The sequence below is a fragment of the Aquarana catesbeiana genome, linkage group LG02 (assembly GCF_042186555.1).
Source record: "Aquarana catesbeiana isolate 2022-GZ linkage group LG02, ASM4218655v1, whole genome shotgun sequence".
Taxonomy (NCBI): Eukaryota; Metazoa; Chordata; class Amphibia; order Anura; family Ranidae; genus Aquarana; species Aquarana catesbeiana.
In genome coordinates this window covers 27,254,361-27,268,452 of record NC_133325.1, presented here as the reverse complement: position 1 = coordinate 27,268,452, position 14,092 = coordinate 27,254,361, and the positions used below count along the sequence as shown (strand labels likewise).

Genomic DNA, 14,092 nt, shown 5'->3' with positions numbered 1-14,092 from the left:
TATATAGGCGTCCTATGCAAATGAGCCTCATCCCTAATCACTCTTCTATTGGAGGATTCAATAATGTGATGGGGAGTGACGTCATGCTTTCTTTTCTCCTTTACAGATTGGTTTAGAGACAAGTCAGGACAGTATTGGCTGGATTGAAACAGGACCAATCACAGCGTGTGACGTCAGAGCACTGAGTGTATAAAAGAAAGGGGAGTGGCTGTGGGGTGACATTCTCTAGTGTCGATCATTCGGTGATAATGTCAGGACGCGGCAAACAAGGAGGCAAGGTTCGGGCTAAGGCCAAGACCCGATCATCCCGGGCTGGTCTGCAGTTCCCAGTCGGTCGTGTTCACCGCCTGCTCAGGAAGGGCAACTATGCCGAGCGGGTCGGGGCCGGAGCTCCCGTCTATCTGGCCGCCGTGCTCGAGTATCTGACGGCTGAGATCCTGGAGCTGGCCGGCAACGCCGCCCGCGACAACAAGAAGACCCGCATCATCCCCCGACACCTCCAGCTGGCTGTCCGCAACGACGAGGAGCTCAACAAGCTGCTGGGCGGAGTCACCATCGCCCAGGGAGGAGTCCTGCCCAACATCCAGGCCGTGCTGCTGCCCAAGAAGACCGAGAGCCACAAGGCCGCCAAATCCAAGTAATCATCCCCGACAATTCCTCCACCTCTATTACCCAACACAACGGCTCTTTTCAGAGCCACCCACCTCTCCATACAAAGAGCCCGACATACATTGTTTTGTTGCCTAGTCTCCGATGTGTCTAATGTGATTCATAGTTCACCCTAAAAGCAAACACGTTATATTCTTCACACTTCTTACAGGTCAGTAGTAAAGTAGGAAGATTCGGCCCCATTATACCTCTCCATACAAAGACACACATACATTGTTATCGGGGGATCTGATTGTAAAAATTAGACAACCGAAAATGATTTTCTTTTACATGTTGATGATGTGATCCGGACGGGAGAACAATGTGTCCGTAATAAGATAATGGTGAAATATTTGATATAGTAATGTGATCTCATTACAGGGACTTCATTCTCCTCCATCCTTTCTAGTAGTTCTGATGATCACAAATCATTCTCCCAACTGGAAAGGAGCCCACAGATCTCATCCCCTTCTTCACACCCCACAAGGAAATATTCGTTTTACCAAAAAAAAAAAAAAAACTACTGGTTGTGGGGCAAAGAGCTCAAATTTTGCCCGCCAGAATTGTGAAGATCACAGACAAAAATTCACCCCTTTTCTACCGCCAGATCCGACATTTTAATTTCGGTTAGACGGGAATGACTTCTGATTAAATACTAAATCAAACATTTATATATGTTTTATTTTATTCCAAATCCTCGGAATCCACTACTACACACACAACGTTTATCTTCCTTTATGACGGAAAATAAAGCATTCATAATGACATACGTCACTGACCGATATTTCTTCTTCTCTTACATGTAGCGGTGACAGATTGTCCTCATATCACACCCCGAATCTGTCTATAGAGAAATGTCAGGTGACTGGCAGTAATCAGGACACCGCCAGATAAATATGTACAATCATTTCACAAAACACATTTTTCAGGTCTGATAAATCAGGTCGGTTTCCTGTTCAGATTCTAATAAGTGACATTGTCTGCAGAATACATTGTCGCATCCCCCCTCAGCCTTTTATACAGACATGGGGAGGGGGGGGGGGGTCCCAATAACAACTCCGAGTGACAAATGTGTAAAAGATGAGAACCACAGACAACACCAATCCGTTTGTATCGACTAAGGAAAGTGGTGTTAATTGGTGAACAACCTACCTGAAATATAATAAAAGTGACATAACGATATTGTAAGACAGATCTGTTGTTACATCTAAAGGAAATCATCGGATTGCATGGTGTATGTTTAGCTAAAAGGAACTTCCTTTCACACACAGCAAAAATGTATCATTACAGGAGAAATCTATAGACAGCCCTTTGGATGAGAAGGTGGGTGGCCCTGAGAAGGGCCTTTGTGTAGATGAAGTGGGTAGTAGGGGTCTATGAGGGTTTAGCCTCCGAATCCGTAGAGAGTGCGGCCCTGGCGTTTGAGAGCATAGACGACATCCATGGCGGTGACGGTCTTCCTCTTGGCGTGCTCGGTGTAGGTGACGGCATCGCGGATGACATTCTCCAGGAAGACTTTGAGCACTCCGCGGGTCTCCTCATAGATGAGTCCGGAGATGCGCTTGACACCACCTCTGCGGGCCAAACGTCGGATGGCGGGTTTGGTGATGCCCTGGATGTTGTCCCGGAGCACCTTCCTGTGCCGCTTAGCGCCTCCTTTCCCCAGACCCTTCCCTCCTTTACCGCGACCAGACATGGCGACTCTTCTCTGTTACTCAGAAGAACTGAAATTGACTGATTGCCCGCCCTCCTTTTATAGAGACTGTGCGGACCTGATGGAAACCATCCTGAGAAAAGGCGGAGTCACACCCATTCATTACACAGAATAGATTTGTTTTTCCATTTGTAAGGCTCCTAAACATTCTGCTGTTTTGAAAATGATGGCAAGAGAAATCCATCTAGAGATGTGAAATCTATTCTTGCTTCTTAATGATTTTCTAGGTATTCTTCAGAGATTATACCGAAAATATACATTTTCGGACTCCTGATAACAGAAACCACAATCACCAGATACTATTGTTAATAATAATGTCATATTTATAAAATAGTACTCTGAAAAGGAAAACTATATAAAGATAAGCCCTTGTTTTTCCCCCTGTTTTAAGCCTGAGCGGACCTGATAGGAGACTAATGGAAAAGGGGCGGGGCCACAGAACGTTGGTTTTCTGCAGAGAATTTCACATTCTTAGAACCTTGTAAATATGTGGCAGATTGCATGTTACCGAGGGGGAACCCGATCTGGTTCTTCAGACATGAAATATTTACTTTATTCATTCATTGTACATGTGTATCTGTGTCATGGTTACTAACATGAATTGCACATTTCTTTTTAGACATATCCAGGTTGTGATATGAGGACGATCTTAACTGATAAATGTCCAGAAAGAAATAAAAAAAAAAATAATATCAGTCAGTGACATGAACATCATATTCTGTGTGTAGCAGTGGTGAGATCCTGGGTTCTGAGAACATATAGAAGTGTTTTCTCATGGTTCAGTAACAAACAGATTCCTTTCCTAATCATTCCGGACTAATGACATGACAGTGTTAATCATATTTCTCCGATAAATGTCTCATCCGATCATCTCCTCGGTGTCGGATTTGGCGGTAAAAGAGAGATGAATATATATCTGTAACGATCTACATAATTCCGGCGGGCAAAATTTGAAAACAGCTATTTTAAATCTGAACCAATCACAGCTGTGGGCGTTTCCTTCTTCATCCAGTAATACTGCCTTCTTTTGAGGACTCCAAAGAAATGTATTGCGAGATCTCTCTATGTTTTCAGCCCAGAAAATACTTGCACAGTAGACTTTCTATTGATCTCTATAGCAGGGCGGATTCTGTATTCTGAAGTAAAATCAAAGAACAAAACAATCTGAAATGAATATTTCCAACGTATTTCTTGGTTAATTAATTATTATTATTATTATTATTATTATTATTATTATTATTATACAGGATTTATATAGCGCCGACAGTTTACGCAGCGCTTTACAACATTAGGGCAGACAGTACAATTACAATACAATTCAATACAGGAGAAATCAGAGAGCCCTGCTCGTTAGAGCCTACAATCTAGGAGGGAGGGTCAACTTATACAAAAGGGTAATAGCTGTGGGGGATGAGCTAATGGAGAAAATAGTGCAGTTGTTAGATGGAGGCAGGATAGATTTCTCTGAAGAGGAAGGTTTTTAGGGATTGCCTAAAAGTGGATCCATTTGGAGACAGTCTGACAGATTGGGGTAGGGAATTCCAGAGGATGGGCGAGGCTCATGAATCCATGAATTAATCCATGGATTGAATAAAGAAATGATGACAAAATTGCAGTATTTAATGTTCCCCTTTCAGTCATTCCTCCTGGTTATACATTTTAATAGGGGTGCCGCCACTGCACTTTTCTATTCCAGTTACTATATAACCCTTTCATGACTAAGCCTATTTTTGAAATTTGGTGTTTACAAGTTAAAATCCATATTTTTTGTTAGAAAATTACTTAGAACCCCCAAATATATATATATATATATATATATATATATATATATATATATATATATATATATATATATATATATATATATATATATATATATATATATATATATATATATATATATATATATATATATATATTAGCAGAGAATCTAGAGAATAAAATGGAGATTGTTGCAATATTTTATATCACACGGTATTTGTGCAGCGGTGTTTTAAATGCAAATTTTTGGAAAAGGGACACTTCCATGAATTTTAAAAAATCCAAACAGTAAAGTTACCCCAATTTTTTTGTATAATGTGAAAGACTATGTTACGCCGAGTAAATAGATACCAAACATGTCACGCTTTATAATTGCACGCACTCGTGGAATGGCGACAAACTATGGTAGCTATGAATTTCCATAGGCGACGCTTTAAATTTCTTTTTTACTGTTACCAGGTTAGAGTTACAGAGGAGGTCTAGGGCTAGAATTATTGCTGTCGCTCTGACGATCGCGGGGATACCTCACATGTGTGATTTGAACACTGTTTACATATGCGTGCGCAACTTTCATATGCGTTTTCTTCGCTGCGCGAGCTCGCGGGGACGGGGGCACTTTAAATTTTCTTTTTTTTTTTTTTTTTAATGTATTTTATTTATTTTGTTTTATTTTTATTTGTATTTTTATAGGTTGTGACAGGTACTCTTTATGGAGGGATGGGGGGGTCTAAAAGACCCCCCATCCCTCCTTTACACTTCAAAGTATTCAGATCGCCGAAAATGGCGATTCTGAATACTGTATATTTTTTTAAATTTGGCACCATTGGCAGCCGAGTAAACGGGAAGTGACGTCAAGACGTTACTTCCGCGTTTACATTGAGAAGGCTGGAACGAAGCCGCCGACAGCTTTGTTCCAGCCCGCCCACAGCCGCCGGAGGCACCCGATTGGACACCGGGCCTCCCGATCGCACGGGAGGCCCGGTAAGAGCGGCGGGAGGCAGCAGGAGGGGGGATGTCCCCTCCCGCTCCTCCAGTATAACAGCCAAGTGGCTTTTAGCTGCATCGGTTGTTATATACGGATAGCCGATCGCCCGCTCGAAACAACGGTACCGCAGTTGCAGGCATCATCCCGGTATAACCCCGGAAAGCCGAGTACGCATATCTGTGTACGGTCGGCGGGAAGGGGATAAAGTCCCCACAATGATGCTCCGGTGTGTGTTCCTTTAGGCCATACACTACACCGATGTATTGCAACATCTCTAATCTCCAATTATCTCTCAGCAGTAAAGTATCTCCGAGAGTCCCGGAACAGATTCCTTGTAATACGTTGTATCATTTCTCCACAATCCTCCCAGTGCAGAATGATGGCTCTCTGATCACCTTGTATCCCTTCTACACTGACCATGAGATAGTAGCAGGCACAGCTGCTGCATGTTATCATAGGGGCAAAAAGACCATTCAGTCCTTCAGTGTACATCCATCCACACAAGGATTTCATGTCATCACTTGAACTGTATCCATTTCCGAACGCAATTTCTTGGGAAAAAAAAAAAAAAAAACTTTGATTAATTAAAAAATGATAACATATACCCATTTTCTTGTTTTAAATATTTTTGATAAATGATGTTACGCCCAGTAAATTAGGAAGTGGAATCAGGAGGGAAAACATTACGATCTTCCAAGATCTCCGTACAGAAGCAATGTGTCAGTGTTACACCTTCATCTGGACTAGTCTGATCACTTGGGGATAGTTTTTATTCCTTTGTATTGAAGATTGTCAACGATAACAGTACATCTCCAGAGGGTCACTTCCAGGCATTGAGGTCCCTGGTATAAAACAACTTATTACAGGGTTTACAAAACAAATCTAAATGGTTCATGTATAGTGTTTGAATACAGTAAGTATGGAAAATTGAGCAACCACTCCAGTCCTCGAAAGGGCAAAGTTGGATGGGAAGTTCACAGCAACATGAACAGATAAGGAGGAATGGGCCTTGATTTTAGAGTATAGAGTATAGGGATCAACATGGTCGCAAATCAGTTGTATTGTATCCAGATATTTTGTTTGGATACACATGGACCCTCTAGATCAGTGGTTCTCAACCTGGGGGTCAGGAACCCCTCAGGGGTCGAATGATAATTTGCCAGGGGTCACCGAATCCTGGGCTGTTCCTGAAGCCCACACTGCTCTCCCAGCCTTTTTGCGGCTACCCAGCTGGGCTGTCCCTGGAGCCCGTGGCCGCCCACTTAGCCTATTCGCAGCCGCCCATTCAGTTCACGGCATGGCTGGGGGACAGAGACTAGAGGCTAGAGGTCAGCTGACTGGTGAGGAATGTGAAGTAGGAGGGGCTGGAGGAGACCCTATCTCCTGATTTTGGCATAGGTGCCACTGTTACGAGACACCACAAAGTCAGAGACACAGTGAGTAACCTGTGATTATGGTTGCCATTAAAATTGCCCCCTACAGTTCTCAGATCAGCAGATGAGCTTGATCAAGAGCACCTAAGTTGGCTGATCAGAACTCCCCACCAGCACTGCCACTCATCCCATTCCCCCCACTCCTCACCAAGGAGTAAGAGAAGGAATAAAAATAGAGAATACATGGAAGGGAGAGGAAAAGAGGGGGAGGAACAAAGAAAAAGGGAGGGAAAGAATAAGAGAAAAGATGGCTAGAGAGAGGAATGGGGAAAAAAAATAAGAAATTAGGATGGAGAAAGAAAGGGAAACAAAGAGAAAGAGTGGCACATCCTAAAATGTACCATAAGGGGTTTCAATACTGTACGAATGGAAGGAACTCAGGGAGCGCTGAATGTCCATTAGGGGCGCAAATTACTTGTCTTGCCTTGGGTGCTGACCACCCACGCTACAAAAATAATTTTACTGTTGGGGTCCCCACAACTTGGGAAATTTTATCAAGGGGTCACAGCACTAGCAAGGTTGAGGACCACTGCTCTAGATCGACCTAGGTGTCTTCTAAGCAGTACCTATAGATATTTTAGCTGCCCAAAAACATAACATTTAGGATTCTGTGTATGTTTAGGGTTGCTGTCAACCGGTTTGTAAATTAGGAGACCTATTTGAGCTTTTTTTTTAGGGAATGTTAACCATTGTTACCGAGTACATTAAGGTGTGCACTCTCACCCAAAAGTCTTCCAGGTGAGAAACAACGTTCCCCCCCGGCCACAGCCTCGAAAGCACACGAGGGACACTTCAGGGGACTCCTCCATCCGCCTTTATTGTGTCATTTAGTGATCATAACATAGAGAGGATTTCAGTGACAGACATCCTATGGGCTCTATAGTGGAGCTGTCCACAGAAGACAGTGAAGGCGGAGATGTTCCCGGAATGACCTCTAGGTGGCAGAGTGGAACGATAGATGTGATGGAGTCCGGAGAGCAGAGAGCCTCAGCCCCCCACAATCCCCCTGATCCCCATTACAGGGGACATGAAAAGTGTTCTTTATAAGTCAGATGTATACCGTGATCGGTGACCTATAAGAAGTGAGCATGGACGGATCCCCCTGATCCCTGTGCTGTGTATTTGGCAGAACAGACAACAGCTGCTCAGTGTGGAATCCCCGCTCACACTTTCTATTCTAATTAATAGTCCACATTGAAGGAGTTCAGAGATCTCCGAGTATTGTGTGATGTGCGGAGATTTTACTTTGGATTTGGGAAAACAAAATAGCGATTTATTGCAAAAATAGAACGTGCAGATCTAGGCGGGCAATTTGAAAAAAAAAAAAAAAGGCGCTTTTCAATGAGGAGGAGGAGTGTGCTCTCATTGTCCAATCAGAGGGCTGGAGATGTGTATAAATAGCGCTGCAGAGCGGCATAAGCTCACGTTCCTTGTATCAGCGAAGCACTGAACAGTCATGGCGAGAACCAAGCAGACAGCCCGTAAGTCCACCGGAGGCAAAGCTCCCCGCAAGCAGCTGGCCACCAAAGCCGCCCGCAAGAGCGCCCCGGCCACCGGCGGAGTCAAGAAGCCTCACCGCTACAGGCCCGGCACCGTGGCTCTCCGAGAGATCCGCCGCTACCAGAAATCCACCGAGCTGCTCATCCGCAAGCTGCCCTTCCAGCGCCTCGTCCGAGAGATCGCCCAGGACTTCAAGACCGACCTGCGCTTCCAGAGCTCCGCCGTCATGGCTCTGCAGGAGGCCTCTGAGGCTTACCTCGTCGGACTCTTCGAGGACACCAACCTCTGCGCCATCCACGCCAAGAGGGTCACCATCATGCCCAAAGACATCCAGCTGGCACGCCGCATCCGCGGGGAGAGGGCATAGAGAGAGACACACACTCCGAACTACTACTAATCCCAACACAAAGGCTCTTTTCAGAGCCACCACATCCTCCTATACAAAGAGATCTATATACTCCATCATCACATCGACTACATGACAGGGAAATCCCTACAAGACATCCACACATCTCCCCACCTCCTTCCTCTATAGACATCTACACCCACTACATACCGATTATGTTTTACACTACTCATTTTTTTTTCTCTAATCTTTTCCTCTGGACTGCTCCATGCTGTGATAGAACTTAAGTCACTTGTACAATAATCCTGTCAGTCCAGCCAGGGACACTCCGCCCCCCTCTTTCCCTATCCATCACTTCTCATCTCTCCAGAGACCCGTCTGGAAATATGAAGGCTGACTAGGAAAAAAACTGCCAAGTCCCTTTTCTCATTTTATTTCAACACTACCGCCTTATATCGGTGAACATTTCTTCTACTTTATGGTTTATCTGAAGGGATTATGAATGTTTGGCCTGGGGGACCATATTTGTACAATGGGGGGCTCATGAGAATAAGAGAATTATCTTTGAGTGCGGTGTTAGATTGTCATTTATTGATACAATTATTTCCAACATCAATCCATCACAAATGGAGAGACTAGAAGGAACAATTCATCCAGTATTGTGTGAAAAAATCCGGGGAACTCCCTTTTTTGTTCCATTATTCTCTACCGCCCATGGATGGGGGGGGGGCTAATTGTTGCATAATGGAAAACTGTAAAATTATGGCGGGCAGTTTGAAAATTTCCAACTCCGCCAATCATAACAGCCTGTGCTTCATCTGTCAACCAATGAGAGCGTTTATAGTATCCTACAATGAAATTTCTGACATGGAACCTGAAATGTATCCGTTTCCCTCCGAATGTGATATCGGGGCCGCTAGACCTGGGGATGGGAAATCTGTAACTGGATATTTATTTAGTAAAGAGTACATTGCCCACATAACACAATGATCTTGTCGCTGATCATTCTTACTCCACCTCCCTGGGGAGATCTCCCAGTGCGAAAATTGTCTCTAATCCGCACCACAGAAGTGTATATGTATATATATATATATATATATATTGGGGGGGGGGGGGGGGGGAATACCTGAAGCTATCCTTTGTATCAATGACGGATGTCATGTGAAGAGTCCTGTGATCGGATCTCCCGCTGTATTCTATATTATTCTATAGAGGGGATTGGGTAAGGTGGTCACATTGCTCTGTATGGAGGACTTCTAATGCGGCCCCCCCTGGTCGCTGTGTGTATGTAGAGCTCTGTCAGGAGGAGGTGGGTGGCTCTGAGAAGAGCCTTTGGGGGGTGTAGATGAAAGGAGGTCTCTCCGGTGGGGATTATTTCTTCTTTGGAGCGGCCTTCTTGGGCTTGGCTGCTGTCTTGGGTTTAGCCGCCTTCTTAGCCGGACTCTTGGCGACTTTTTTCGGCTTGGCTGCAGCTTTGGGCTTCTTGGGGCTCTTTGTCACCTTCTTGGCTTTAGCAGCTGCAGGCTTTTTTGCGGGTTTCTTGGCGGCCTTCTTGGGGCTCTTGGCTGCGGTGGGGGCTTTGGTGGTGGTCTTCTTCTTGGGGGACTTGGCTGGCTTCTTGGCGGCCGGCTTCTTGGGGGACTTGGCCGCAGCCGATGGCTTCTTGGTGCTTTTCTTGGCGCCTGCCGCCTTGTCCTCCTGCTTCTTGTTGATCTTGAAGGATCCGGAGGCGCCATGTCCTTTGACCTGGACGAGGGTCCCCTTAGTCACCAGCCCCCTGATGGCGATCTTGAGGCGGCTGTTGTTCTTGTCCACATCGTATCCTCCGGCGGACAGGACCTTCTTGAGGGCGGATAGGGAGACCCCGCTGCGCTCTTTGGAAGCGGCCACGGCTTTGACGAGGAGCTCGGACACGCTGGGACCGGACGGCTTCTTGCTGCCTTTCTTGGCTCCTCCGGCTGCCGCCTTCTTGGCCGGCTTCTTCTTGGCGGCGGGCTCCGCTGGAGGAGCGGCGGCTGGGGCGCTTTCAGTCTCCGTCATGATTCCTCTTCAGAAAGGTTTACAAAACGTTCATAATACGATGATCCGAGCGCTCTGCCTTTATACAGTACGATCGTCATTTCTATTGGTTGGTACACAACACGCTGTCTGCACTCCTATTGGTTACACATTAGACACGCCCACCCACTCTTACTTCAGTAATAGGGAATCTTCTCTCTCTTGTTGTGTTTTCCGGGCAGAGAGAAAAATGATTTTATTCTGGAATAGAACGATGTCCGATCTTCATCGGGGACCCGATCTGCTCACTGGACTGTCACTTATCGGGGGGTCACTTACAGCTGTCAGGAGCTGCTGAGGAGGCTGAACACAGGGGCTGCAAACACAGCCATCCTCCTGAGTGTGTGTCCCATTCTTCCTTCTATCTTGTTTTCTACACAAATTCTACCCAGAAAACAATCTTCTCACATCTCCCACTAGAATGATCTTCACAATAGATGAGTGAAGAGTGACCATCGGGAAACATTTCCCCCTAATACACAACTCTGCTCATCTATAGCTGAGTAGAAGGAGCCTGGAACAAAAACATCAGCCGGTGACATGAGATCCTTGTGTGATGTGATGGCAGATATTGTTATACATACAAATGTCTCAGCTGATTACACAATGTCATGTTTGATGTGCTATGTATCATTATCTGGTCATTAGGGATGAGCTATCCAGATACTTTGAGTATGTTTATCGATCTCTTTTACTACACAGCTATATATCCTACGCGGGTGCAATGCTTGCTTTGAATCCTTCTATCAGTATCTAGAATATAAGTTTATTGTTTTGGTGATCAAAGAGTCAATCCATCAGCATTGGATCCCCCAAGAGATCATTTCAGTAACAAGAATTTTGCTGAAAATCCTAATATAGTGTAGCTTTAGGTGAATCTTGATAGTAAATATTGGCTATTTGTAGGTTAGTGAGGGGTGGATTTATTTCTAGGCTACTAAAATAAAAACATGCATACTGACCACAAAACGTATTTTATTCTGTTAACATTCTCCAGGACAAGATTTCAGGGTGTCCCCTTCCTCTCAGATCCAAAGAAAACTAAAAGTAAAGGGAATTCACCAAAAGAATTGAACTTAGGGATTTAAATATTAGACCCCTTTACCCCATTATCATCTCCCCTCTGTATCCCAGTTAGGTCCGCTCCTCCTTTCCCCAGATAGCATCTCTTCTCTGTATCCTCAATATCTCCTCTCCTCTGTATCCCCCAGAGCCCCGATCTACTAGTGTGGATGAATTCCGGCTAATCCTGAAAATATACAGCGCTAAAAACTTTCACTGATCCAATGATCCCAATCACATGGAAAGTACATGTATCTCATAATACAATACATCTCCAGAGACCAAGATATTAATTCTAAATAACTACTAGATTATTGTAAAGAAAGGAAGAAAGGAAAAAGATAGATAGATAGATAGATAGATAGATAGATAGATAGATAGATAGATAGATAGATAGATAGATAGATAGATAGATCGATCGATCCCCATAAACTTTACACATGATGTCCGCCTCCTCCCCCAACTTTATTCTGATTTATACTCAATATATAACACACCTCTCCTTCCTATCATTAATAGCACCGGACCACCGTATGTATAAAAGCATCGCTCCTCTATATCATGAATAGCACTTCTCCACTGTATCCTAATTAGCACGACTCACTCCACCAATATCTCCATAAAGAGGACCTGTCACCTGACCAATACTATCACATAGGGGGGATGGGAGACACTGGGACTGAAAAGACCACCAATATATCCATAAAGAGGACCTGTCCATCCAACTGGGGCACCCCTTAGTTCAAATCCTGTAAGTTGTTTTATACCAGGGAGGGACCTGGAAGTGACCCTCTGGAGATTTACTCTGATCACTGACAATATTCAATAAAAAGGAATACAAAAAAATGGATCCCACTCTATTACAAATGAAGGTGCAACACTGACACCTGGCGGTGACAAGATACATGGCATCTGTACTGAGATCTGGGAAGAGATACAATGTGATTCGTTGTAATGTTTTCCTTCCTAATTCCCAAATTGTGTTTTACAATGTAGACTTTTGTAGCTAAACCAGAACAATGTCTGGGGATCTAGTGAATTGGAAACACAAGCGGCCATCTAGATACTTGACGTTTTTTGTTATTTGTTTTTTTTTTTCCTTGGGGGGGGGTAGATGTACCTGGCTAGCAAAGCCCATCGAATAATCCAGAATCATTTTGTACATGGTTAGAATGAAGTCACAGCTCTGATGTGTGGTATGTGGGTGGCTCATTTCCACTATACAACACATAAAGACATCCACCTCTCCATACAAAGAGCCCCACATACATTGTTATCGGGAGATCTGATTGTAAATATAGATAACAGAAAGTTTGATCTCTATGGGAGAACAATGTGATAATGACCACACACCTCTCCATTAGGGATGAGCCAAACACCCCCGTTTCGGTTCGCACCAGAACCTTCGGATGGACCGTAAATTTGCACGTTAGAACCCCATTGACGTCTATGGGACTCGAACGTTCAAAATCAAAAGTGCTAATTTGAAAGGCTAATTTGCACGGTATTGTCCTAAAAAGGGTTTGGGGACCCGGGTCCTGCCCCAGGGGACATGTATCAATGCAAAAAAAGTTTTAAAAACGGCCGTTTTTTCGGGAGCAGTGATTTTAATGATACTTAAAGTGGAAAAAAAAAGTGAACTATTCCTTTAAATATTGTACCTGGGGGGTGTCTATAGTATGCCTGTAAAGAGGCACATGTTTTCCGTGCTTAGAACAGTCCCTGCACAAAATGACATTTTTAAAGGAATAAAAGTCATTTAAAACTGCTTACGGCTTTAATGTAATGTCCGGTCCCGGTAATATGGATGAAAATCAGTGAGACAAACGACATGGGTACACCCCCCCCCCCCAGTCCATTACCAGGCCCTTGGGTTCTTGTATGGATATTAAGGGGAACCCCGCACCCAAATTAAAAAAAGGAAAGGCGTGGGGCCCCAGGCCTTCTGAACAGCAGCATGCAGGCGGTGCAAACAAGACAGGGACTGTAGGTTTGTTGTTAAGTAGAATCTGTTTGTAATTTTGAACTGGTACATTTTTAAAGTGTAGCTCCAGCCAAAAAAAATCTATTTTTAAACTTTTTGGTAAACATAGGGAAGGGTTATCACCCCTGTGACATTTGTTTTGCTGTCTGTGCACCTCTTCAGAAGATTTTACCTCACTTTCTGTCCCAATGACAAATGTTTTTTGACAATTTGGGGTTGTTAGTTAAACAAGGATTGGTGATAAAGCATCAGTGGAGAGGAGACATGTTTTTCCCATATTAACTCTTACAGGAGAGAATTTCCTGTCCTAGGGGTAGATTTCATCTCACTTTCTGTTGTCTCCTTCCGTTTGCAAGTAGGAGTCGTTTGTAAGTTGGATGTATGAAAGTAGGGGCCTGCCCTATATACTCTGCAGAAATTGCGGCCTTAGGTGTTGGTGTTGCCACAACACTGTAAGCCCTCACAGTTACTCTTGGTGGGCGCAGGAACGGGCTCTTCTGTGAAATATTAGATGAAGAATTGTAATTACATGCCCCTGTTGAACAGGGTCAGAAAAATTGGGCCTTTGGTGGCGGTGGTGCTGGTGTCACAATACTGTAAG

General features: G+C 44.3%; 2 protein-coding genes across 2 annotated transcripts; one reads left to right on the top strand and one right to left on the bottom strand.

Annotated features, from left to right (window-relative positions):
• Positions 1–7,967: 7,967 nt before the first annotated feature.
• Positions 7,968–8,434, top strand: LOC141126726 (histone H3). Its single transcript, XM_073612689.1, has one exon. It carries the CDS (start codon positions 7,998–8,000, stop codon positions 8,406–8,408), a length of 411 nt encoding a protein of 136 aa, XP_073468790.1. The 5' UTR covers positions 7,968–7,997; the 3' UTR covers positions 8,409–8,434.
• A 1,186-nt stretch (positions 8,435–9,620) lies between these two features.
• LOC141129650 (histone H1.5-like) lies at positions 9,621–10,456 on the bottom strand. The gene has a single exon (XM_073617744.1). It carries the CDS (start codon positions 10,425–10,427, stop codon positions 9,759–9,761), a length of 669 nt encoding a protein of 222 aa, XP_073473845.1. The 5' UTR covers positions 10,428–10,456; the 3' UTR covers positions 9,621–9,758.
• Between the last annotated feature and the right edge of the window lie 3,636 nt (positions 10,457–14,092).

What these genes read in the sequence shown, in the direction of transcription:
- LOC141126726 (XM_073612689.1), top strand. Translation starts at nt 7,998, where the DNA reads ATGGCGAGAACCAAGCAGACAGCCCGTAAGTCCACCGGAGGCAAAGCT.
- LOC141129650 (XM_073617744.1), bottom strand. Translation starts at nt 10,427, where the DNA reads ATGACGGAGACTGAAAGCGCCCCAGCCGCCGCTCCTCCAGCGGAGCCC.